The following is a 26,229-nucleotide window of genomic DNA, read 5'->3' as shown; positions in this document are numbered from 1 at the left end:
GACTACAGTGATGGCCAAACTTGGCTCTCCAGCTGTTTTGGGACTACAACTCCCATCATCCCTATCTACCAGGACCAGTGGTCAGGGATGATGGGAATTGTAGTCCCAGGCTAAGACAACTGCCTTGGTTTCTGAAATCTTCATCAGCACTGCCCACATCCCTTCAGGTCTATTTTTGTAACTGGAAACTTAAAACAAAAAATGGCATTCTCAGGATGCTGTTTTTTTCTACCAGTTTTTTTTCTATCAGTGGGTTTTGCTTTCTTGCTTTGGCCTGGTGTGTTTTTTGTAAGGCAGTGTTGGGCCACCTGTCGTTGAACATCCATTGGCCGGGCTGGTGGAGGCTGGAGGCCAGCAGTATCTGGTTCCCCATCTCTGACATAAGAAGAGTTTTTTCCTGGAGAGGGGAGGTCGAGAGAAGCAACTTAGAGGGCCAGGTCAAACCCAAGGCAACCAATCAATTCCTTCCTTCTGTGCTTTTCCTCTCCTGCAGGTGCTCCACTTGCTGGGCCCAAAGACAGAAGCTGATCTGGAAAAGAAATCAAAGGTAAGTGTTTATCTCCCTCCCTCCCTCCCTCCCTCCTTTCCTTTCTGGATTGTGTTAGTGGCTTCGACTCTTAAGTGTGCAATAGAGTGCAGAGGATTCATCTAAAATCCCCAATCCTGCGGCCCTCCCAGATGCTGACTACAACTCCCATCATCCCTGACTCTTGGCCATGCTGCCTGAGGCTGATGGGAGCTGGAGCCCAGCAACATCTGGAGGGCCCACAAGTTCTCTCCATCCTTGCCTAATACGGGCACAAGCCATTAATGGTGGGGATGTGTGAGCCTTTCTTTGAAACCTCCGCTACCTCGGGGTGTGACGGTAGTGGCGCCTGTGCTCAGGACATGCATTGGTGTCTGAGGGGCCAATGAAACATCCATCCCATCCCACCCCCCCCCAGTCTTTTAAAGCATGCTTTATGGATTCTTCCCATTTATTTTAGCCTGCGTGTCTCTGAATCTGGGAATAAGGCAGCATTACAAACTTGTGATTTTCATTGTGTGCAGTAAGCCGGGGAGAGCAAAGAATTGTCATTTGACATAGGGATTTGGTTTTCTAGGGCAAAGGTTGAGAGTCTAGGGCAAAGGTTTTTTTTTTAGGAAAACACTGGCCTCCTCGTCTTTAATTCCTCACTCTTCCTTTCACTGCCATTCCCCCCCCCTAACCTTCCCTAGTCCTTTTTTCTTTTTCTTTTTAAGATAAAAGCAGCAGGTAAAGCTTCTTCCATGGTTTGTCTCTGCACCAGGAAGAGCTTTGCCTGTTAGATTTCCGTGTGCAGGGCTGCCTTTAAAACCTTGGCTCCTCTTCACCACGGGAGGCCCTCAAGGCCAGGCCCAGTTAAACTCAGCAGCTCTTCCTTGTTGCTTTTGTCAGGCCCCGAAGGCCCGCGCCACTGAGCCAGACAAGAAGGGAAAGGCCGCAGTGGTGGAAAACGGTAAGTCCTTGGCCGAACCTGCTCTCCCTTGTGTTGTTTTGGAGGCCTCATAGCTGCTCTGGATGTTTGCCTGTTCCTGGCAAGCACACAGCTCTGCCGGACCCAAGCGCCCTCCTCTCTTAGGAAAGGGCACACAGAGGACTTGGAGGGTGGAAAGCTGGCAGCAGTATCTCCTCACTGTGTTTGCTGTGCCGCTTTTAAAACATAATAATCACGCAGCGCACTATGGAACTTGTTCCTCCAGGAAGCAGGGATGGCCACTGGGTTGGATGGTTTTAAAAGAGGGCGAGAGAATTTACAGTAATGGAAGACAGGGCTGTCAGCGGCTACTAACCACGATGGCTGTGCTCGCTTCCGAGTACCAGTTGCTGGAAATCGCAGGAGGGCAGCGTGCTCTTGTGGCTCACACTCTGGTCGCTGGTTTCCCACAGGCAACTGGTGAGAACTAGATGCTGGGCTGATCCAGCGGGTGGTTCATATGTTCTTAATAATATCTTGCTGCCTTGGAAAATTCCACTCACCTGCTGGAACCTTCATGTGATCAGCTTTGGCGGAGATCTCGTGTGCCCTCTAGTGTTCTCAAGAAGTAATTCATTGTGACAACAGCCTTGCAAAGGCTTTCTGTAGCTGTGGGTGACAAAACTTGGTTTTCTTCTCTGCCTTTCTCCTGTTGTAAGATGCTGAATATAAGCACACACACACATGTATGTATGTATTCCCCAAGGTTTATACAGTGGTACCTCGGGTTACAAACGCTTCAGGTTACAGATGCTTCAGGTTACAGACTCCGCTAACCCAGAAATAGTACCTCGGGTTAAGAACTTTGCTTTAGGATGAGAGCAGAAATCACGTGGCGGCAGCGCAGCAACAGCGGGAGGCCGCATTAGCTAAAGTGGTACCTCAGGTTAAGAACAGTTTCAGGTTAAGAACAGACCACCAGAACGAATTAAGTTCTTAACCCGAGATACCACTGTATATAGGTTTCCCAAGGAAGGGCAGTAGCTCAGCGGTAGAGCATATGCTATGCATGCAGAATTTTCCAGGTTCAGTCCATGACTTTCTCCAGGGCGGGCTTGAAAAGGGAGATGCTCTGCCAGGCAGTATAGTCAGTACTGAGCTAGATGGACCAATGGCCTTTGTCCAAGGCAGCTTCCTACATTCCTGTGTAGGGAGATCGATGTAGGCACGAAACAGACCCAGACCTGCGTTAGGGAGGTTGCTGCACCATGTGACCTCTGACCATAGCAAGGGATGTGAGTCCTTCAGGCTGTAGCATGTAACACAGCTGGAAACAAGGGCTATGAGACTCCTGACAAATGCTTTCCTTTTACTTCTGCCTGTCTCCCCCCCCCCCCAAATGATGCTGGCTCTTTGTTCTACAGTATTAGTGTTAGTTAAGGTATGTGGCCGAGTGATGAGAGAGAAGCCCTGCCTGGAGGAGTTTCCAACACGTGGAGAGGAAAGGCATAGGAAGCTGCCTTATACCGAACCAGACCATTGGTCTGTCCCACTCAGCATTGTCTACACGGACTGGCAGCAGCTCTCAGAATTTCAGGCAGGAGACTGCTAGCCGTATGTGGAGATGCCGGGGATTGAACCTGATGCTAAAAGATTGCAAGGGAAGGAAGTTATCCCAGTTGCTGCTGCAAAAGGGGGTGGTTTGGCAGACCTGTTTATTGTGTCTCTGGCTTCTGCAGTGGTAGAATCCTGACCTCAACTGCTTTCCCTCCAGGTGATGCATGCCAAGAGACGAAATCTCTTATGGAGCAGCTGAGGGGCGAAGCACTTAAATTCCATAAGCCAGGTAAGCTGCCTTGAAGGTTGTGTCTTTTTCCAGCCAGGTTCTCACCTTCACTGATGAGCTCTGGACCTGTGAAAACCACAAATATTACCTGATTTCAAGGAAAGGAGGTTGATTGGTGTCAGGGGGGCCAGTATCCAGTTGGGCTGTGCTTATGCATATGGTTGTGGGAAATGGCACACCAGGAGAATGCCTGAGGGTTTAAGAGACATTTCATTTATATATTGGGATATATTTGCACCCTGCATTTCCATGACAAGACAGAAGTCAAGGCAGCTTGCTGTACAAATCCTTGGATGTTATCATTGTAGGCTGTGTGGTGTAGTGGTTAAGAGCGGTAGACTCCTAATCTGGGGAACCGGGTTCGCGTCTCCACTCCTCCACATGCAGCTGCGGGGTGACCTTGGGCTAGTCACACTTCTTTGAAGTCTCTCAGCCCCACTCACCTCACAGAGTGTTTGTTGTGGGGGAGGAAGGGAAAGGAGAATGTTAGCCGCTTGGAGACTCCTTCGGGTAGTGAAAAGCGGGATATCAAATCCAAACTCCTCCTCCTTCTTCTTCTTCTTCTTCTTCTTCTTCTTCTTCTTCTGTGGTGGGCCTATAACAGGCATCCCCAGACTCGGCCCTCCAGGTGTTTTGGGACTACAGCTCCCATCATCCCTAGCTAACAGGACCAGTGGTCAGGGATGAAGGGAATTGTAGTCCCAAAACAGCTGGAGGGCCGAATTTGGGGTTGCCTGGCCTATAAAGACAGATGAAAACAAAATGGGTACAGTGTCAGGTTGCAGTTTTTTCTTTGATGTAATGGAAACGTTCCCCTCCCCCCAAATAAAACTTTAATACGTCCCTATGGCCTCACAGATATGCATATATAAAAGCTAAATCGCTGCAGAATTTAAAACAAAACAGCAGGAAAACAGCCTCATAGCACAATCTGCTTTTGGGCAAAATTGCTATGGCCCTGTGTTGGGGAGCCCTCTTGCTTGTGCTTTTGAGTGGGGACCTGGACCCCTGCTTCCAAGTCCTGCTCTGATGGTGACGCTGCTTATATTTAGGCTTTCGGTGGCTTATCTCTTGTAGGTGGAGTTTGCTCCACTTGCCACCAGGTGGCACCCAACAGCGCCTGACTCTGCGAAAAAACGAGTGCGTTTGGGGGTGGTAGGTAGGGAAGATCGCTTATGAAGCCACAACCCCTCATTACTAAGCCCCCGCAAACCTAGGCAAATGATCAGCTAAAGAATGACAATGAAGAAACTTTAATGCAAAATTATCCCGGTTCTGTGACTGGTGTTGTGTTTTGTTTTGTTTTTGTCCCTTCTGGGCACAGAGATTTGATTTTAATGCAGAAGACTATTTAACCACCACTGCCTGCAGTTTGCTGATTCGCATACGGTGTGCTGATCATGTCCCTTGTGCCTTTCCAGGTGAGAACTACAAAACGGAAGGCTACGTTGTCACACCCAACACCATGAACTTGCTGAAGCAGCATCTGGAGATCACAGGCGGACAGGTGCTCTGGGGGTTGGGGTGGGGGTGGAGATCTTCCGTCCTTCTTCCTTTGGGAGGCTGGGTTCGCGGAGCAGCTGGCCCCCGTAACTTGCATCTCTCGCTCCCTGTGAAACCTTGTGCCCCCCGAGCTGCTGTTACGGCAAAACTCAGATTTGGGGAAGCAGTGAGATGCCACAGATGCATAGCTCTAGCAGGCATAGGACAAGGGTGTCTGTGCATGGGAGCAAAAACCCGGCATTTTCCAGGTGCCAGATTTACTCTCTCCTGCCCAGCAACTGTTTCCACTGGAAGAATAAATCTGATGCCAATCATGTGCAGGTGAACAAGGGTTCGCCTTGCAAAGGTTTTTGAGAAACAGCAGAGACCTCTGTTTTCCCTGTCCTCACTTCCTCGGCGGTGAAGCTGCTGTTTTCCATGTCCTAAATCCCTAAGGATGTACTGTGCATAATGTGAGTGACCAGAAGCCCTGCAAATGAGGCCTTGTAGACAGCCACATTCTCCCCCCTGCCTCTAGAGTGTATGTGATACCAAGTTGTAAGAAAAGAGGACACAGCCACGGTTGCTTAGTGAGCTGGATGTTGCTGCAGACTCCTGCAGGGTCCGCTGTGGTCTAAACCACCGAGCCTCTTGGGCTTGTTGATCAGAAGGTCAGCGGTTCGAATCCCCACGATGGGGTGAGCTCCCGTTGCTCTGTCCCAGCTTTTGCCAACCGAGCATTTCAAAAGCACGCCAGTGCAAGTAGATAAATAGGTACTGCTGTGGTGGGAAGGTAAACGGCGTTTCTGTGTGCTCTGGCACTCGTCACGGTTCTCCGTGCACCAGTAGTGGTTTAGTCATGCTGGCCACACGACCCGGAAAGCTGTCTGTGGACAAACGCTGGCTCCCTCGGCCTGGAAGCGAGATGAGCATCGCAACCCCATAATCACCTGTGACTGGACTTAATCGTCCATGGGTCCTTTACCTTTACCTTTTTACCTACATTTTTGTCATAGCTTATGATCCGGGTGGTGGTGGCTGCCCCTGGGATTTGGGTGTGGCTGGGTGTGGCGTGTCTTTGAGGTTTTAGGGGGAGACTGCGTCCAAGGAGATCTGAGTTTAACTGCGTTGAAAATGTCTTCTGCCACAGGTGCGCACTCGGTTCCCTCCTGAGCCCAATGGCATCCTGCACATTGGCCACGCCAAAGCCATCAATTTTAACTTCGGCTTTGCCAAGGTGAGAGATTGGGCACTTTTCCACACTCTGCCCTGCTGCAAACTCAGCTTTTTGCTGAACTGGGGTTGGGCTGGAAGGCGATAGTGTTTGGGAAGGGCAGCCTCATCTTCATCTAGCTATGTGTGTGTCATTCCCGCCCCCCCCCCCCCCAAAGGTAGGTCCTAAAGTGGCTCATAACATATAATAACATATGATGGATGAATAGGCCAGAAGACATAACAGTTGGATTATAGGTACCTTGTTTGAAAGCAGGCATTGATTAATTTGCTTCAGCATTTTATACATCATTAGTACGAAATTTACTCCCTACACTTTAAATTGAAGTTTTAAATTGGAACATGTCAATTCTATTTATTATTTTCTGAGGTAACTTCATTTTTCTTCATTTTCATCTTCAAACTGTTTTAACACGTTTGCGCTGAGCTATTATCTTGGTTCACATTAAAGCATATGACGTGCAACTATTACATAAAATTAAAACTAAAAATTAAACAACAGTGAACACTCAGATAAACATTTCTGAATATATCGACCAAGTTGCGTCAAAGTGTATATATATATCAGCATTATTACAGGTAAGAAATTAAGTATAGCCATGTGCATTGCTTAAGTTGACGGCCATAAGGGAAAGGTATTTTGTATCAGCAATAATTAGAATTTAAAGGGATTTGTAGGAAGAGGGGAGGGAGGGGAATGACAAAATGGAATTACTTCTAGGTACCAAGTTGACGTTTTCCTGAACTCGTGGGTGGCTTAATTGTACAGTGGTACCTTGGGTTATGCGGGTGGCACTGTGGGTTAAACCACAGAGCCTAGGACTTGCCAGTCAGAAGGTCGGCGGTTTGGATCCCCGTGACGGGGTGAGCTCCCGTTGCTCAGTCCCTGCTCCTGCCACCCCAGCAGTTCGAAAGCACGTCAAAGTGCAAGTAGATAAATAGGTACCACTCCAGCGGGAACGTAAACGGCGTTTCTGTGCGCTGCTCTGGTTTGCCAGAAGCGGCTTAGTCATGCTGTCCACATGACCCGGAAGTTGTACGCCGGCTCCCTCAGCCAGTAAAGCGAGATGAGCGCCACAACCCCAGAGTCGGACACGACTGGACCTGATGGTCAGGGGTCCCTTTACCTTTTACCCTTTGCCTCGGGTCAAGAATTTAATTCGTTCTGGAGGTCCGTTCCTAACCTGAAACTGTTCTTAACCTGAGGTACCACTTTAGCTAATGGGGCCTCCTGCTGCCGCCGTGTGATTTCTGTTCTCATCCTGAAGCAAAGTTCTTAACCCGAGGTACCATTTCTGGGTTAGCGGAGTCTGTAACCTGAAGCGTCTGTAACCTGAGGTACCACTATACTGCTTAATTTCTCTCCCCACTACCAGGCAAATGGCGGGATTTGCTTTTTGCGCTATGACGACACAAATCCTGAAAAGGAGGAGGAGAAGTACTTCACAGCCATCCGGGACATAGTGGAATGGTTAGGTATGTGCATCTTGTGCTACAAATTGTGGAAACGTTGGCTGGGCGAAAGAGAGCTCTGTCTCTGGATGGGCCGGGGTGGGGGGGGGAAGGCTATTGGCTTTGTGGACCCCATGCTAGGTTAACATCAGTGCTTTCCTTCTAGAAAAACAAGTGCCGGTACTCACCATGAAGTTGTTACAATAAGTGCCACACTTTTAAACCAGTGCTTCTCTTCTCTTTTGTTGGAAGCCGCCCAGGGTGGCTGGGCAAACCCCGCCAGATGGGCGGGGTATGAATAAATGAATAAATATTATTAATCTAGAAAAAATGGCACTGGTACCCCCAGAAAAAAAACAAGCACCGGTTAGCCCAATTTGCACCATGGTGTGAAGCTCAAGTGCAACAGTGAGGGCCTTACGGATGGCTTGTATACATGAAGCTTTTAGGAGTAGCAACAGCTTGTTTACACGGGAGGAGCCTGCTGGATCAGGCAGTCAATGGCCCCATCTAGTCCAGCATCCTTTTCTCACAGTGACCGATCTGATGTCTGAGGGTGGGTTTCGGGGAGTTGTTGCCCTAAGACGTGGGCTTGAGGGGAGCGGTGGGGACTGGGCCAAGTGGGGCACACTTTCTTCTGACCTGGACTTCTTTCCCCCCAGGGTACACCCCCTATGCGGTGACGCACGCCTCCGACTACTTTGACCAGCTGTACACCTGGGCGGTGGATCTCATCCGGAGGTGAGGAGGGTGGATGCTGAAAAGGGGGGAAGGGTTAACACCTGACCACAGGTGCATTCTTCTTTCCCTTGTGACTGGTCATGTCCTTTCCCTCCCTCAGGGGCCACGCTTACGTTTGCCACCAGAAGGTGGAAGAAATCAAGGGACATAATCCGCCTCCCTCTCCATGGCGTGACCGGCCGGTCGAGGAATCGCTCCTGCTTTTTGAGGTACTCCCATTTCATGTGGGCAATCTAGGGTGGCTTCCCCTGCTAGAGAATTCAGCATTCTCGGCCTTGTCTTTTTGAGTTTTTTTTTTTTTTTAAACAACCACCACAACAAGTTTCTAGCCCTCATAGTTATGCCTGTAGTAATTGATGATGGCTCAGAAAATTATACAGGTGTGCTTCCAGCAATCAGAGTCCTTATTTTGTACACCTCTCTCCCTGCCCTCCTTAGATGGCTATTGTCCTTTGTCCTAATCCGGGGGTAGCCAACATGGTGCTACAACTCCCATCAGCTTTAGCCAGCGTGGCCCATGGTCGGGCATGATGGGAGTTGTAGTCCAACAGATATGTGGAGGATCGCATGTTGACCACCTCTATCCGGGCCCTTCCACCCAGTTTATTTCCTTCCATTGCTTGTCAAAAACTCATTGAAATAACCGAATCTTGGAAGCAGGATTAATTTTGTAAAATAAGTAAAACAACAACAACACATTGCTCTGATTGCATTCCTTGGGCTTCATTGGCATGAATTTGCCATTTTGGGGAGCAGCCTTTGTTGCACAGTACATACATGTGTCTGCCTGTAAAGCAGAACAACTGGAAGGCTGCTCCTGCCGGGGCAGAAACTGAGGTGGCAGAAGCTGCTGTTTTTTAACCTCGCGGCGAGCTCCCTTGTGGGTTCCTCCTCTGCAGGACATGCGCAAGGGGAAGTTTGCGGAGGGCGAGGCCACACTGCGCATGAAGCTGGTGATGGAAGACGGGAAGATGGACCCCGTCGCCTACCGCATCAAATACACCCCACATCACCGCACCGGGGACAAGTGGTATGTGTGTGTCTGGTGTGGGTACTGGAGGGTTGGGTGGGAACTCTGTGGAACATCTCGCTTGGGGTTGCTGGTGCAGAGAAGGGTTAGGCGAAGCAAGGTGTTTCTGGCCCGTATTTTCTGTTGGGACAGATGGCTGTGCCACAGGGCTTAGTGTGTACAGCAGCCCTTCCCTCCCGTCCCCTGGGGCTGCTTAAGAAAGCCCTGTGTGCCCTGAAGGGAAATGGAAGTGAGGGAGACTAGGCCAGGGAGCACATGGACCACCAGGCCCTGACAGAACCATCCATGGCCTGAGGAGTACCATTGCAGCGAGAACCTTCCCTGGGGCTGCTAAAGACCAGCGTGCTCTGAGGGAAGGTGGAAGCGAGGGAGGCCAGGCCGAGGATGCCCCCATACCACCGGCTCCCAGTTGCCCCCATGGGACTCTTTTTCTCTTTACATTTCATATCATGTGTCTGTTTTGCTGTTTAAAACTACAAACCACCTCAGGGGCCTTGGCAAAATGGCAGCTCACAAATCCAGTAAACATTTTTGGCAACTGTGGCTCAAAAGCTTGTGCTGGGGCTCTCGGATTTGGATAGTGGGGGGGGGGAGGGAGAGTGCTTCTGGATTTGAGCAGTTTGCCATCCCCTTGGCCACAGTCAACCCCTGCTCTCCTCAGGTGGGAAGGCTGGCCGTTCCCCCAAGCAGACTTAAAAGCAAGGGCACACGCTATGGTAGGGCGGTGGATCTGCAAGAGCGTTTTGAGGGAAGGGGTTGATGGCTGGGTAGACTGTGGGGGGGGGGGGAGAGAGTTGAGTTGCATAGAGGTGGGCTGGTTCTGGCTCTGGAGATCTTAACCTTACAGCTATACCCTGGGTTCCAGGTGCATCTATCCCACCTACGACTACACACACTGCCTCTGCGACTCCATAGAGAACATCACTCACTCGCTCTGTACCAAAGAGTTCCAGGCCAGGTGAGAGGCATGGAGCTCCTTGCTTGATTGGGAAATGGCTGGGACGCTCTCCTGTTGTGGGGAGCAACCACAGGCCTATAGCGGAATCCCTTATCCTATGAGGAGAAATAGAACCCCAGATTTAGGGGGCTTGGATTTCTATGGATGTAGACTCCTCATCTGTACTGGGGCAGAATCTGCCACTTGGGTTATCCTATCCTTAGCATTCTGGTTTTGCCTCTAGTGGAACGCAAGCTTCTAGCCCTCATGGCAAAGGCGGAAACTAGATCTAATGGGCTTAAGTTAGAGAAGGGAAGATTTGAATTGGATGCTGGGGGAAACTTCTTGAGAATGAGTTCAGCAGAGACCTTTGAACAGAGGTCAGATAGTCGGCTGTCTTGTCAGGGGCGCTCTGCCTCTGGATTTTCTGCGTTGAGCATGCAGCCGGATTTTAGTAAACTGTGGTTCTGTGACTGGGTCTCTGCCCTGCTCTCATCCTGACCACACATAGGGGTGTTTTTTGTTGGTTTTGCTCAAAAACCAGAGTCCCGAAAGCCAGACAAATTCTGCAAAGCTAGATAGTCACAAGCACATAGCAGACGTCAGCCTCTGACAGGAATCGATCTGCTTTTCCCTGTTATTGATGACCTGTCACAGGGCTGTGGAGTCAGGCCCAGGAACCAGTGTGACCGCCTCAAACCTTTTTTTTTGTCCAGCCCTCAGGACTCACCTCTGGCCACACCCCTCACTATCTGAGCTTTGTAATTTCCTTATTTTTTTTGGCCTCGTTGAACTCCAATAAAACATCTTGGCTGCATCTAAAGTGGATAGGGAAAGCTGTATGACAGTGTAGAAAGCAGACTATTGTATGAAGGCAAAATGCTCCACGTGTTCCTTTGAGCGGTTTTGCCTCCGGCCCCTTCCACCACGCGGCCCTCGGGAGGTTGCCCGGCACGGAATGTGGCCCCCGGACTGGAGAAAGGTTCCCCGCTGCTGCTCTGACAGTTGCTGCTCTCCTCTCTCTTGGCAGACGCTCCTCCTATTTCTGGCTATGCAATGCCCTGGATGTCTACTGCCCCGTGCAGTGGGAGTACGGGCGCCTCAATCTCCTCTACACGGTGGTCTCCAAACGCAAGATCATTCGCCTGGTAGATTCGGGGGCTGTCAGGTGAGGTGCAGGGTTTGTTTTTTAAAATTTTTAGGATTTGAAGTACTTGTACGTCACCTTTCAGGGCAAAGCACCACTGCCAAGGTAGTTCACGAAATATAATCAGTTCCCAAGTAATTTTATGGAACAATCGACTTGCAATATACCCTGAATGAGCCTCTTTTTACCCATCTCTGGGCAAATTCTCTGATCCATCCCCAAAGTTGTTCCAAGCCCTTAATGCTGACCCTCCCCACAACCCTGGGTTCACATCCCTCCTTGGATGGCCGAGTGCCGCAGTCTGTGAAGTTTCGTTTGAACAGCGGAAAGGGCTTTTGTAATATGAGCAGCACTCCCTTCCTGGTATGGTGCAGAACCAGGTGCCTCCAGACGTCGTTGGACTACAGCTCCCATAATCCCTTGCCATTTAGCCGTGTTGGCTGAGGCTGGTGGGAATAGCAGTCCAAGAACACCTGGAGGGCTTTCTGAATGCCAAAGCCCCCCACATCTGCCTAAGAAGGCAGTAATTCAGCTGGATGGAGGGGTGCTTTGCTGCTGCGTCCTCTCTCTCTGGCGGCCTCAGTCATTTTAGAAGACCTATAATCCCACCTTTTGATGTAATGATCCTCAAGGTGGCTTATAAGAGATTCTAGCACATGCGTACTCAGATCCCACCCATCCCAGCGGCCATTAGAGTCCCTTGGCTGCTGGGCAACGCCCTATTTCACTTCAGCACTGTAGTCCCAGGTTTGGGGGTGGGGAGAGGGGATGCATGCATGGCATGCTGGAAAGGGACTAGGCAGGTATGTTTTGGAGGAAAACTTCGTTCTTGAGAGCCAGTGTGGTGTAGTGGTTAAGAGCAGTAGACTCGTAATCTGGGGAACCGGGTTCGCATCTCCGCTCCTCCACATGCAGCTGCTGGGTGACCTTGGGCCAGTCACACTTCTTTGAAGTATCTCAGCCCCACACACCTCACAGAGTGTTTGTTGTGGGGGAGGAAGGGAAAGGAGAATGTTAGCCGCTTTGAGACTCCTTCGGGTAGTGAAAAGCGGGATATCAAATCCAAACTCTTCTCCTTCTTCTTCTTCTGCCTCTTGCCACTCACTGCTGCCGTTGCCATTCCAGGGACTGGGATGACCCAAGACTCTTTACACTGACAGCTCTTCGGCGCCGGGGCTTCCCGGCAGAGGCAATCAACAACTTCTGTGCCAGGGTAAAGACATGTCCTTTGGGGTTTGGTGCAGCTCGGCCAAGGGGAACGGGTGGGTGCTTAAATGCCATGGGATGTTGGGTACAGGGTTTAGGTCCTGTTCCAGATTTTGCTTGTGTGTCATGGAGCCTGCGCACCACTTTTTCGTTTGGGGCGTGGCGTGAGCAGCAGGGCGCACCCCAGCACCTTTGTTGTGGAGATGCTTCTCAGTTACATGGCTTCAACATGGACCTGACTAAGGAACCTCTTGGATTCCTGCTAAGCAGCCACAGGGTACGCCCTCTGTCTCCACTGGAGAGCCAGTGTGGTGTAGTGGTTAAGAGCGGTAGTCTCGTAATCTGGTGAACCGTGTTCGCGTCCCCGCTCTTCCACATGCAGCTGCTGGTTGACCTTGGGCTAGTCACACTTCTTTGAAGTCTCTCAGCATCACTCACCTCACCGAGGTGAAAGGAGATTGTTAGCCACTTTGAGACTCCTTAAAGGTAAAGGGACCCCTGACCATTAGGTCCAGTCGTGTCTGACTCTGGGGTTGCGGCGCTCATCTCGCATTACTGGCTGAGGGAACCGGCGTACAGCTTCCAGGTCATGTGGCCAGCATGACAAAGCTGCTTCTGGCAAACCAGAGCAGCGCATGTAAACGCCGTTTACCTTCCCGCCAGAGCGGTACCTATTTATCTACTTGCACTTTTGACGTGCTTTCGAACTGCTAGGTGGGCAGGAGCAGGGACCGAGCAACGGGAGCTTACCCCATCATGGGGATTCGAACCGCCGACCTTCTGATCAGCAAGCCCTAGGCTCTGTGGTTTAACCCACAGCGCCACCCGCGTCCCTCGAGACTCCTTAGGGTAGTGATAAAGCGGGATATCAAATCCAAACTCTTCTTCTTCTCCTCCATGCCTCCAGAGGCAGCGGGGAAAGGTGCCATCTCCCTGGAGCCATATGGGCATTGGAGAGATTGGGATTGTGGCCCCTGAAAATGGCCTGGCTGTTGGCATAGGAACATAGGAGCCTGCCTTAAACCGAGTCAGGTCATTGGTCCATCTAGCTCAGTATTGTCTGCCCTGATTGGTGGCGTCTCTCCAGGGTTTCAGGCATGTAGTCTTTCCCAGCACTGCCGGGGATTGAAGCCGGGGCCTTCTGAATGCAAAGCAGATGCTCTGCCACTGAGCTACAGGGCAGCTATCTTCCCCTTAGAACCGGGATGAAGAACCCCTGCTCCATGGGCCTAATCCGTCTTGTCAGACTTCTTAATCGAGACTGCCCCGCACCCCCTCCAAGCTGTGCCTCCTTCCCCCCGCCGTTCCTCTGCTCAGTGAGCTGATCATTCAAGAAGAGATTTATTCCCATGCCATCAGATCCCTTTCTTTTCAGTTCCCTTTCTCTGTGTGGAAGCCAAGCAGAGGACAGTTTGTGAGCGAATGGGGTGTGCGTATTTTGGCACCTCCCACCTCAAGTGTGTAGGCCTCCCCAGTTCCCCTGGGGACCACTTTCCCCAAAGGGAGTTCAGCCCTTGGAGAGAGAGGGAGAAGGAAAAAATGTCCCCCACCCTTTGCTTGGAGCTAGTAGGTTGGCCTTTCCCTCTTGCTTGGCTCACTCCAACCTCTTCTCGACAGGTGGGCGTGACAGTCGCCCAGTGCACGATGGAGCCTCATATGCTGGAAGCCTGTGTGCGGGAGGTGCTGAACGAACAGGCGCCCCGGGTCATGGCCGTGCTGGAACCACTGTGCGTGACCATCGTCAATTTTCCTACACCGCAAAAAGTAAGCCTGTGGTCTTTGCAGCGTGGGGGCTGGGTGGCTTGCCAACTTGCCCACCTCCCTGTAAAATCTAGACCTCTCTTAGCAACCCCCCCCCCATCCAGTGTGCACCAATCCTTCCTTTCTTCCTTACAGACCTTAGAAATCAACGTACCCAATTTTCCTGCTGATGAGACCAAAGGTTTCCACAAAGTCCCCTTCCAGCCAACCATCTATATTGAGCAGAGTGACTTCCGGGAGGTAAGCCTGTGGGTGGTGGGGGGCGGGGGGAGAGGCAGTGTGTTGAGGAAGAGAAGAAAGCTGATATTTGTGACGCCGGGGGCACAGAATGGGGTGCTGCAAAAATTGTGGGCGCCTTAACCGGATGCCAGCTGGGCGTACTTCATCCTGCTGTAGGACTCTGGAGCGGATGAGGCATCATCTCTTCCTTGCTAGAAAGCGGGTTTTGTAAAATGTGTTCTGGTCAGCACAAAGGCCCTTTCTTATTTTAAAGGGACTTTGCTGTCTCCACTGATCCCTGTATGGGAGGGTGTTTTAGGGTATGTATCTTCAAGTTGCCCCTAGTTCCTGGTGGTCTTGGCAGTCACCACTGTCATTTGCCGTTCCACCTTTTCTCCCCCCCCCCCCCACAATTTTGTGTAGCTTTTGCATTCTCTGGAAGGCAGCCATTCCTGCGCTGCAGATTAATTGACTTCTCTTTGTAGCGCTGGCTCCTCTGACTCGGAGAGTGTATTTTGAATCTGTCATTGGCTCTTTATTATTAGAAGTCCACCTTGTGGCCACTTCTGCTGTCCTGGACCATCTCTGCACGATCTTTTAAAAATAACAGATTTTAAAAATGAGAACCATGCACACAAGAAAACATCTTGTGGCACCCAAAGGGTTCATGTAGGTTGTCTTTCCTGCCAAAACTAGGCCTGGTGGTAGATGAACTGAACCCCCGATCCATGTCCTTTGCTCTGTGCCTGGGACAGATTGGCAGCTTGTAATCGGCACCTGTCTTACTTGGGAAGATGCTCCTTGTCCAATAATGCTACATATGAGATAAAAAAATATTTTAAAAATCACTGCACTGCCCAATATGAATGATATACATTTATATGTTCCTGTGTGTTTGTATACAGACACACATCGTTATATTATTAAAAAATATGTTTTGTCGTGCAAACACATTATAATGAGGCTTATCCCAACCCCCCAAATCTTCTAAGGGCACACTTTCTCCACTACTCTTGTTTTCCGTCTGAGCTTCATTTGACAGTCTCTTAAACTGGAAGCAAATTGTCTGCCTTTTTCGTCTGGAATATCCATGCCCACTTGTACTAAGGGCTGTTCTCTGACCGCCCACACAAGGCTACATTCTGCAGGCACATTAACCAGGTCATCATCTTGGCCAGATTTCAGCAGGAGCCCTAACTCTGCCCCCTTCCTGTGATGGGTGAATCCTGAGCTATGACAGGATCTGTCCGTACAGAGCGTTGCAGCTGCGGGCAAAGAGTTCAGGTGCCCAGCTGATTGCTAGCTGCGCTGTTCTGGCTGAGGCCGCCATGACCTGTGGGGAGATGTTTCTGAAGAAGCGTCTCCACCTCCATCGTTCAGCCCGGACATGGAGGTCCAGCTCCGAGGGCCTTCTGGCGGTTCCCTTCCTGCAAGAAGTGAGGTTACAGGGAACCAGGCAGAGGGCCTTCTCGGTAGTGGCGCCCACCCTGTGGAATGCCCTCCCATCGGATGTCAAGGAAATAAACAAGTATCTGGCTTTTAGAAGACACATGAAGACACCCTTGTTTAGGGCAGTTTTTAATGTTTGATGTTCTATCGTGTTTTTAATACTCTGTTGGGAGCCGCCCAGAGTGGCTGGGAAAACCTAACCAGATGGGCGGGGTATAAATAATAAATTATTATTGTTATTATTATTATGGGGATCTCTGTGGGGAGCTACGTTGCCAGGAGGTGCCTGGCCCCATAAGAACTGGCAATTTAGTACAGAACGTTTTTACATCCATGTGCCAGCGGACTGAAGTTATTTGATTCCCCTTGTTTGGTCTCCACTGACGTTAGCATCTCTTCCATGCCAGGTGCCAGAAAAAGGTTACAAGCGCCTGGCGCCTGGCCAGCCAGTGGGTTTGAGGCACACGGGCTATGTCATTGCTGTCCAGAACATAATTAAGGTGAGTCTGCCGTGGCATCTCCTTACAGCCCTCTTACCGCAGCTCTGCAGCTATCCTTGTAGATCAGGGCCTAAGAGCTTCCCATAAAAGAAAACATTAGCTGTGGCACTCGGCTTAGATCAGCCTCATGGACTGCTCCAGCAGCTATGCTTACAGCTCTGTATGGACACTCCTTGAGCCAGCTGTGGCTCTGCTAGCTGTTTCTCCCAATTTGCTACCTGCTTAGTGGTTTTTGTCTGTCTACACAGGCAAGCGGTGAAATCTAATTCTTTTAAAAAAACCAAAAACACAGATCCCACACCTGCCTTTTGATCAAATAAGCCTTGAGGTTGCTTGCAGTAGTAGAAAACGAAATCACACACACACACCAGTTCCCTGGCTCTCCTCCACAGTGATTTCTGAAGCTTATCTCTCTTGCTAAGGCTAGAACTACCCAAAGTTGCTGCAGGCACTGTGTGATTAAGCCCATCTGCCCCAACATCCTGTTCGTTTGTTACATTCTCTAGTTGAATACTGGTATTTCATTCCTGTGATTGGAGTAAAAGAGGGGGGGGGAATCCATTTTGGTGTTGCCTATGCAGTTGCATTAAACCAGTACTATTACTGTGATGAGTTACCTGCAAGAGCACAGCAGGGCCTTCTCTGTGGTGACCCTCTACATTTTTCTAAATGAAATTCAGCTGAGCCCAAGTCTGTTTATTGGAGTTTCCTGGCCCCACCCCATGCTTTTAAAAGAAAGTGTTGTATGTCCAAACATTTTCTGGTGTTTGATATATTTTTTGTGGTCTGATAATTTTGCTTTTGGTTCCTGTTGGATTGTGATTTTGATGAATAGTGTCTTGAAGCCTTTCATATTTGTAAGTTCCTAGTTTCTTCTGTGTCCTGTTGAAATAGCTTATATGTGTGGCAGATCAGCTCTGAATCAACTTGGGGGGGGGGGTCATCCTGCAGTTCTTGAGCAGCCATAGAATCGTTTTTCTTTCTCTCTGATATGAAGAAACAACCAAAACGTCTCTTGATTATGAGGCAGTGTGTGGGAAAATAATTTCTTGACTTCTCTGCAACTGGCCAGATAAGCTAGCGCCAGTCAGTTAAATGGAACTGCAATTAACTTTTAGAGAGATACAGACATGGATTTGAGGTCTGGGCTCATGCGAGAGCAAGTGAGCTGGTCGTGGCAAATTCATTCCCCTCCTCTGCACTGAGCAGAAGAGATGAGGAAGGCAATCTGCTCCACATTGCAAGGGAGTGTTTTTTGAGAGGAGCTAGATACCCGAAGCATGATGGCAAAGTGGCTGGGTGGCCGCATGGAACTGACCTTCATATCCATGCCTAGGACACAAGTGGACGAGTGAAAGAGCTAGAGGTGACCTGTACAAAGTCGGAGGCAGCAGAGAAACCCAAAGCCTTTATCCACTGGGTGTCAAATCCTCTCGTGTGTGAGGTTCGACAGTATGAGCGACTGTGAGTATTAGGATCGCTCCCTCTTTGCAAATCTGTTGTTTGAGAAGGCTCCCCATGTGCCTCTTGACCTTGGATCTTATTATTCCTGGGAAGAAGAATAGGCAACAGGGGTCAAAACCACTTCCTTGTCTCTCTCTCCTCCCCTGGGTTTAGCTCACAGATGCTATATATTCAAGCATTGCATAGTGGTATTATGTATTCAAAGGAGGGTTGACAGAACTAGGTACCAAAACTTTCTGAGTTTATCTTGAAACGCCATCTGTTTTAATCAAACTTTTAACTATATCCGGAAGGGGTGGTGGTGGTTCTGGGGGAATTGATTATACCGTTCCAATTTATTTACTTTTTTCCTTAGGGATTGCTTCTCCATTTGCAGGCGTAGCAAAATAAGCCAAGAAGCCATAGCTAACCATAGTTTCCTGTTACATTCAAACTGGGAAACCATGGTTCTGAACAAGTCAGGAACCACAGGCCAATTTTAAACCATGGCTTCAGATTACAGCTTGCTTGGAAGACATTAGCTACCATTTCCCGGTTCTGACTACAGTTAACTATGGATTCCTGGTTGTTTGCTCAGCCGCGTGAAGGGAGCAGTGAAACAACTACGCATAGACATAGCCTTATTAAACCAAGATTCACCAATCTGTACTTGGCCATAGTAAAAGTCAGGTTTAAACCGTGCAGAATTCCTGTGGAATTCTGGGTAGTCTGGGCAAAAAGAAAGCCATCTGGCACCAGAAAGACCAGCTCAATGCCTCAGAAGTCTCCAGGGGAAGGAGGGGGGAGGTGTTCCAGATGCTACGGCTGAAAGAAGCCTAATATTGGGGGGGAAGCACACACACACACACACACATAATGTAGGGCCTCTGAAGATTATTGTCATGTTTCATCCTTGATGTTCAGACAGATTCATAGGGAAGTAGGGCAGTCTTGGAGGCCACTGGGCCCAAAGATATGTAGGGCTTTAAAAGTTAAAACAAGCACCTGGAAATGACCTGGAAACCAGTGCAGATCTTCATAGATTGGCAAAATAAGACTTCCGGCACTGATCTTGACAGAGCAAACCCAAACCGGCAAGGCTAATTGCCCCCCGACCTAAAGCAAAGTGTCTCCACTCTATCGGCTTAGTAGCTGATGGGCGAGTTTGCATCAAGTTTGTCATCTGCCCCATTACAAAAGAGGAGTTTCTCCCCGAGATAAAGAGTTTTGCTGTTGCTTCCTGCCAAGTCAGGGTTGAGATGAGCTCATTGAGCATGGGCTGGACCTTCTGTGAGGCTGGCCGTCGGCATTGCCCGGCTTTCTCCATTCAGTGAGTAGACATGACACCATGGGTAGAAGTAACATCGAGCCCAGAAAGGACTTGGCTCGTTCCCCAGGACCTACAGAGAGCATCTGGAAGAGCCATGCTTAGGATACGAGAGTGCCATTGGCTGGCCTGTGCAGCAGAAGCTTCTTGTCTTCTGTTCCGGCAGCCGAACCTCGTCCTCAATGTGAGACTATAAACTTTTTTTTTGGCTTGCAGGTTCCTGCACAAGAACCCCGAAGACCCCGCAGAGGTGCCGCAGGGTTTCCTGAGTGATGTCAATCCTGTGAGTGCTGGGCCCAGAAGAGTGTTTTTTTATTATTATTAATGCCTTGGACTAGGGAAGACAGAAACAGGGAGGAGTAAGAGGTGGAGCTATGTTGGGAGAAAAGAAATGTTGTGGCTTGAGAAGCAGGGGTCACTCCATTTAAAATAAAGATAAAAATGGAAAAGTAGAAAATTGCAAGAACAAGAAGGCATCACATTCCATTATATAATACGACAAGATTAAAGGAGAGGAACGAGAGGGCATAAAATATTAGAAATTGACATTTTTATTATTAATAGGTGAGGTTAATAATGCACAAAGAAACTGCAAAGGAAGCATCTCATTGTACTAACAATGTACACCTTGCTAAGGAGTTTTGTAAGGTGGTTGCTGCTAGGCCAACACCTTGTGTGTGTGTGTGTGTGTGCAATTTGGTAGGAAGTATAAGTGAATTGGAGTGTGCAGATCCGGGTGCGCCAGCCAACCTGGGCATCTCCTCCCGAGCAAGCCATGCCAAAATTGGTGAAGGCAGGTAACCACAAGAGTTCATACGCTGCACGTGTGAGTAGCAGGGCCGGCCCAATACATTTTGGCACCTGAGGCGACCGCAAAATGGTGCCCGCCCCCATTCCAGGCCAGGGAAGAAGGGGTGAGTGAAGATCTACATCAGGAACAAGGGCAGGAGGAAGAGGCTGCTGTAGAGGCAGCATGGTGGGGGGCTTCCAAGGAGGGGGCAGACCCGGTCTCAAAGGAGCATGCCACAGCTGTCGCTGCCCCCGTGACAGCAGCAGGTAGTGCGTTCCTTGGAGGCCGGATCTGCCGTCTCTGTGGATCCCGTTTCCTGAGGTGATCACCTCACTTTGCCTTCTGGGTGGGGCGCCCCTGGTGAGTAGAGAAAAGTACTCTTGCATATTTTAATCCGCGAGGCTAAAGACTCTTTGGCCCGCCCATCTGTGAGAAGTTCTGTTGCCTTGTTTTAGTCTCCCCTGCCCGCTCTTTCCCATCTTTCTCTGTCTGTTCTCTCTCCCATTCCAGAACTCCCTCTCTGTGATTGAGGAGGCTCTGGTGGACAGGTCCGTGTGTGGGGCCAAGCCATTTACCAAATTCCAGTTTGAACGGCTTGGCTATTTCTCAGTCGATCCTGACAGCACAAGTGCAAAGGTCAGTTCCCAAAAGGTGCAAAAACCTGGAAGGGTCCTCCCCCCCCCCCCGGTTCAAATGGCAAGGAAAGGAAAATTCAGCTGCACATGAGGGATAACATCATGACGGGGTGAGCAGTTGGACAGTGAAACAAACAGACTGCTTTGGATAGAGGACTCTCTCCTTTGATAGAGGTTTTAAGCCAGAGGTTGGATGGGGCCTCCTGCCAGGGATGATACAGGCCTACCAGTAGAGACCCTGTGTTGACAGGGAACCTTTGACTTTCCAAGTGTTGCTGAACTACAACTCCCATTGCCCCCGGCCGTGTTGCCACTCTTGCTGCAGCTGATGAGTGTCGTTCAGCATCGCCCGCAGGGCCAAATGTTCCCCGGAACATGCCTTTGAGGTTCCTTCTGTCTCTTAACGGTTCCGTAAGGCCTCAAGGTCAGATTAGAGAGAAAAGCCGAGGTGATGGGGAGGAAGAACTTGGCTGGCAAAGGACTCTTGCTAATGTCGCTTGCTTTCCCCCCCGCAGCTTGTGTTCAACCGGACGGTGACTCTGAAGGAGGATCCTGGGAAAGTGTGATGATGCTTCTGCAGGCGGTTTCTCACTTGGCGCCAAGTTGCTCAGGAGTCACGTTTCTTCCCCTGCGTGGCAGGGGGTGATGGTCGCATGCAGCACAGTTGCCTTAACATGCATCCTGGTTTCACATCCATCACATCAATAAAAGGGAGCTTCTTTATGTTTTCCCGTGTTCTTGGCTATTGTATGCAAGGGTGTATGTTTGTGTGTGTGTTGTGTATGTACGCTGATTTGAATCTGCAGGTTCAAACAATATTTATTGCCTTTCTGAAGCGGGGCTGCAAACTAGAATTATGATTCCCTCCCCCCTACAATTTATTGGTGCTCGCCATGCACCTGAGGGGTGTGTTTAGAGGGGTGGCACGTCGTGGAGAGAGTCCTGATGGCTAGATAAGCTGCATCCGATTCTGGGCTCTCCACACCTCCTCAACCCACAGTTTCCCACAGAAGTAAAATTCTAGGTGGGTTGTATGTCAATAATAATAATAATAATAATAATAATAATATTTTATTTGTCCCCAGCCACTCTGGGTGGCTTCCAACAAAGATTAAAATACATTAAAATGCCACACATTAAAAACTTCCCTAAACAGGGCTGCCTTCAGATGTTTTCTAAATGTCATGTAGTTGTTTATCTCTTTGACATCTGATGGGGCGCCACTACCGAGAAGGCCCTCTGCCTGGTTCCCTGTAGCTTTGCTTCTTGCAGTGAGGGAACCACCAGAAGGCCCTCGGCGCTGGACCTCAGTGTCTGGCCAGAACAATGGGGGTGTAGACGCTCCTTCAGATATATGGGGCCGAGGCTGTTTAGGGCTTTAAAGGTCAGCTCCAACGACTTCCGGCGGCGACGCCATTGCGGAGCGGTCGTGGGTTGCCTCGGCTGCGAGGCGACCCAGTCCGTCCCGGGGGTTGGAGCCCCGCTACCGCAAAGCGGGGCTCCGGTGGGGTGCGGGAAGAGCGTCCCGCACCCTGGGCTCCCCGGCTATGCCCACTGTGGCTCCGAACCCTTCCCTCGCTCCCCCTGTAAAGGGGGAGTGGGGGTGAAGGGACAACGGAGCCGGGCTTCAGGGGACATGCCCCAACCGGGACGCGGAGCGGCGGTTGCCCCCGCGATGAGCGTCAATGTTCTACCTGTCAAATTTGGAGCCTAAGAAACCCGGTGGCCGTGAGTATTGGATCGGACTTGCTTTTGTGCTTTTTTGACGACCCGGGTGATATTTGGAAAGGAAGCCTGCCTCCCTCCCTTCGGGGGATAGAAAATAACCAGCTTAAGAGACTGCTGTTACAGCGATGGTTACAAAGTACTTGAAGTTTGACAAGTGAGACTTTCTGGATTTCCCTCTGGGGAATAAATTGGTGGACAATATCTCTTTTTAAAATTTGTGGTTCTTGCGCCCTGGATTCAGGGAAAATGGCTGTGAAGGACTGTGACTGAATGGAAAGTTACTGGTATTAAGATGGAGAAGTCTGAAAATCGAAACTGTAACTTGACACCTATGCCTGCTTCTGCCATGCTTGGCTTTGTTTTTGATTTGGTTACGAACTGTGAAATGAGTGATGAAGAAAGGATTATTTTATTGAAACTGGAACTGCTCAACCGAAAATTGGAAATATTGAACTGTCATATGTCAGAAAAGTTATATCCCACAGAGGAGACTTCACAGGAAATGGCTGCATTGGAAGAGAACCTTGGCACGGAACTGAAGGGGTTGATTGAACAACAGGATGGAATGATATGGCGACTCCGGAGAAATGAATCGTCCTTTGGGGGTGGCAGACCCAGGACGGAGAAAACTGTTATATCTAACTCTCGAGGTGAGAGCTCGGGAGCGAAGGCGAAAATTTTATGTTTATGTCTACAAATAAAAGAAGAATGTGACGATGAACTGGAGAGGCCGGAAGAAAAGGTGCGTACCCTGATGTTCTATGCAAGGACTGCTTTGGACTTAGTCTGGATCTGTGGATTTGTAAAGAAAAAGGTCACTTCGAGGAGCGGCTCTGGAGCAAGACGACCAAAGAAAATGGACAGAAGGGGGATAGGGTGAGCTGTACTAAGGGTAAAAAGGAAAAAGGGATTTATTATGGTAACCTGAAACCGGTGTGTCAAGACTTTAAGTTTTAGATAAAGAAAAGAGGTATTTAAATTTTTGTTATTAACAGCAGTTATAGTGAATGAAGATATTTGTTATGATTTATATTGAAAATAATGGGATAAGAATTAGAATCTTGTGTGGAATTAATATGAAGTTATAATATGATTCGATTTATGTTAAGTTAAGAATGGGAAAATATTGTTTATTATAAAACAAGATTTGTTAAGAAGAATGTTTTAGATTCTAACTTTTAGATTTTTGATTTTTTAAGATTATGATGGTATATGATGTTATTAAAGTAACATTTGGGATCAGAACCAAAGGTGAAAAGGCAGGTGAAGTCTGTACCAAGATGCAACCAAGAAATTTTTTTTTTACAGCATAAGAAGAAGAATTATTGGTGTTTGTGTATTTGTCTATTTTTAGTTGGGTGTTGGGTTAATGTGGGTGTTATATTCGTCTGTTGTTTGTTGTAAAACCAATAAATTTTCATTAAAAAAAAAAGGTCAGCACCAACACTTTGAATTGTGCTCGGAAACGTACTGGGAGCCAATGTAGTCAATGTCTAGGACTAAGGATGAGGCTACCACCCACACTTAGATGGGGCTAAAGGTATGAATGGTTTTTAAGAGTTGTCCTCATCTCCTTCAGAGATTATTTCCAGCTCACATCCCTCCTTGCAGTCTTTCCGCATTTTACCTCCATCTGAGAGTTGCATTGCACTTCAATAACAATGGGTCAGAAATGGGCAATGGGCGAGAGAGCCTTTCTCATGGGTATTTTAAATCGGACCACTCTTTCAACCAGTGTTGTTTTCAATAGTGTTTGTAGAAGAAGGCAACCAAGGCCTGCTTTTACAAGGGAGGACGTTTGTAGGCCATATGTCCTCTTTTTCCAGGACACATCCTCTTTTTTTCATGGATATGTAAAATGAGAGTTGTGTCACAGCAATCCATAATTAAAAGCAGAAGTTGGCAAACGTGGCCTCTCTTTAGCTCTTCAAAATATGGCAACCCTGTAAGGAGTGCCAGGTGGCACAGCTGGTTCCCCCTGCAACTCCCCATTTTATCTTTAGAACCTTGAGTTTTGGCCCAGTGTTGATTTTCTTAAATTAAACAAAATCAACACTGAGGTCATAAGACAAGCCTGCTCCATCCATCCAGGGTCCCACCTAGTCACCATCCTGTTCTCACAGTGGCCAAGCAGAGAGGCCTTTGAACAGCTTGAAAGCAGGACCTGAATGCTACAGAATTCTACCCACGTGATTCCCAGCATCTGGCATTCAGGGGCATACTGCCCCGAACTGTGGAGGGGGGGGGGTAGCAGTAACAACCTTGGGGGACAGAGGGGAGGAAGTGGGTCCCTACCCTGCACTCAGCTCTCACCTGTGGCTCCTAAAAGCTGTCAGCATGTGACACAACCAGCAAACAGCTTTGCTGGCTAAACCAGGTGGGAAGTGAGGGAAGGATGGGGCCTGGCAACCTGGGAAGATAGCCCATCTCGGAGAAGGCAGACTCTGATCCTAAAACTCCTCTGCCTTGCGGGACATCTTCTGGAGAGGGGGGGGGGGAAGAAACCCTATGGAATAAACCCTACACAAATCCCTAAGAGGGTTGGCGATTCCTGCAGCCAAGCTGTTGCATTGCTCTGCTTTCCTTTGGACCGCATCAGCGAGTCTTGTCGCCTGGGCAGCCCAGGACCTCCATACACACTGCCCACCCAGACTTGCACCCTGCAGAGGTCACTTTGGTGCTGCTAACGCAGCGCTTTGGCTTCAGCCCCGGAGGTGAACGCCATTGTCTCTTTAGATAAACGGATGCCAGCAATTCCGGGCCGCCCCCCACCTCCCCGCAAGCCCTTTTATCAATGACAAAGGCAGGAACGCTCCTTCCGCGCCTTTCCGGCTCTACAAAAGGCAACCGTTTCAAGCGCTTGTTTTTTGCAACCCAATCCAGCCGCGCGGTGCCCTTTCGGCTGCACAATTCCGGGTTTCTCCCTCTTCTCCTCCCCGCCAAGCCCCGAATCGAGCCCTCCCTCCGCTGTCAGGGCCTGTCTGGCTCGCAGTACCCATTGCGGCGCTTGCTTCTGGGAAATGCGGACTGCTTCCCCGCCCTCCGCCCTCGCCTTGCCCGGAGGAGCAAGCCACAGGGCCGGCGCTTGGACGAAGCAAAGCACACGGCACCGGCAGCAGCACCATCGCGGGGTCCGCGCGCGTAAGAGCCGCCGCTGCGCACGAGGCTAGGGATCCGGCATCTGCCGCGCGGGGGCCGGATCCTCTCTCTCTCTCTCTCTCTCTCCCTCCCTCGGTTCACCTTTGGCCCTTCGGGAGGCCTGATCCCGGGACATCGCTCGCTCCTTCTTCCCCGGGTGACTCGCCCGCCGCCGCCGCCACCTCCTCTTCTTCTCCCAGAAAGAAAGGCTGGATGCGGGAGGGTCGCTGCACCTTTAAAGTCCTGCACATTTTCTGCAGTGTGTACAAACACCGAGGTCTAGCCGCAAAGTTAGCAAGCTTAGGCCCTTGTTAAGGTGGGCTGGAGGAGGGTTGGCTCGGAAAGCCGCGCGGGTCGCTCTGTGCGCGCGCCCCCACCCCAACCCACGCGCGACGGGTGCTGCTGGCTGAGCAAGATCGCTGCTGCAAAAAAAGAGAGAAAGAGAGCACGAAAGCAAAACCCGCGCGCCAGGGGCCGCCGGGGGAGCTTGGCCGGAGGAAGCCGAGCGGCGGCGTCTCGCTCTGCTGGAGCGATGGCAGCCGAAGTTGTGTCACCTGCTGCTGCTGGCCCGTGCCACCTTAAGGGCCGGTTGTTGGTGCTGTGGAGTGGGAGGTTGTCAGCAAGCACATGGGGATATTAAAGCAGCCTGTGCTTTTCCTTTGCAGGCTTGGCACAGCCGGCCTGGTCCCTGGGGTGCGTGCGGGCCATAAGAGATGGAGGCAGGCTGGG

At 49.9% G+C, this 26,229-nt stretch overlaps 1 protein-coding gene across 1 annotated transcript in view; it reads left to right on the top strand.

Annotated features, from left to right (window-relative positions):
- QARS1 (glutaminyl-tRNA synthetase 1) overlaps positions 1-21,362 on the top strand; it is a 28,945-nt gene extending 7,583 nt beyond the window's left edge. The window contains exons 6-24 of the mRNA XM_033141368.1: positions 494-547; positions 1,418-1,478; positions 3,211-3,282; positions 4,704-4,789; positions 5,915-6,001; positions 7,374-7,473; positions 8,112-8,190; positions 8,291-8,399; positions 9,090-9,220; positions 10,086-10,178; positions 11,188-11,325; positions 12,430-12,517; positions 14,128-14,274; positions 14,407-14,511; positions 16,347-16,439; positions 17,776-17,903; positions 19,426-19,492; positions 20,510-20,635; positions 21,150-21,362. Coding sequence (XP_032997259.1) covers positions 494-547; positions 1,418-1,478; positions 3,211-3,282; positions 4,704-4,789; positions 5,915-6,001; positions 7,374-7,473; positions 8,112-8,190; positions 8,291-8,399; positions 9,090-9,220; positions 10,086-10,178; positions 11,188-11,325; positions 12,430-12,517; positions 14,128-14,274; positions 14,407-14,511; positions 16,347-16,439; positions 17,776-17,903; positions 19,426-19,492; positions 20,510-20,635; positions 21,150-21,200 — 1,815 coding nt within the window. The 3' untranslated portion in view covers positions 21,201-21,362. The remainder of the gene's footprint in view (positions 1-493; positions 548-1,417; positions 1,479-3,210; positions 3,283-4,703; positions 4,790-5,914; positions 6,002-7,373; positions 7,474-8,111; positions 8,191-8,290; positions 8,400-9,089; positions 9,221-10,085; positions 10,179-11,187; positions 11,326-12,429; positions 12,518-14,127; positions 14,275-14,406; positions 14,512-16,346; positions 16,440-17,775; positions 17,904-19,425; positions 19,493-20,509; positions 20,636-21,149) is intronic.
- Positions 21,363-26,229: the final 4,867 nt, after the last annotated feature.

The sequence above is a fragment of the Lacerta agilis genome, chromosome 2 (genome assembly GCF_009819535.1).
Source record: "Lacerta agilis isolate rLacAgi1 chromosome 2, rLacAgi1.pri, whole genome shotgun sequence".
Lineage (NCBI taxonomy): Eukaryota > Metazoa > Chordata > Lepidosauria > Squamata > Lacertidae > Lacerta > Lacerta agilis.
This window is presented reverse-complemented; position numbering and strand designations above follow the sequence as displayed.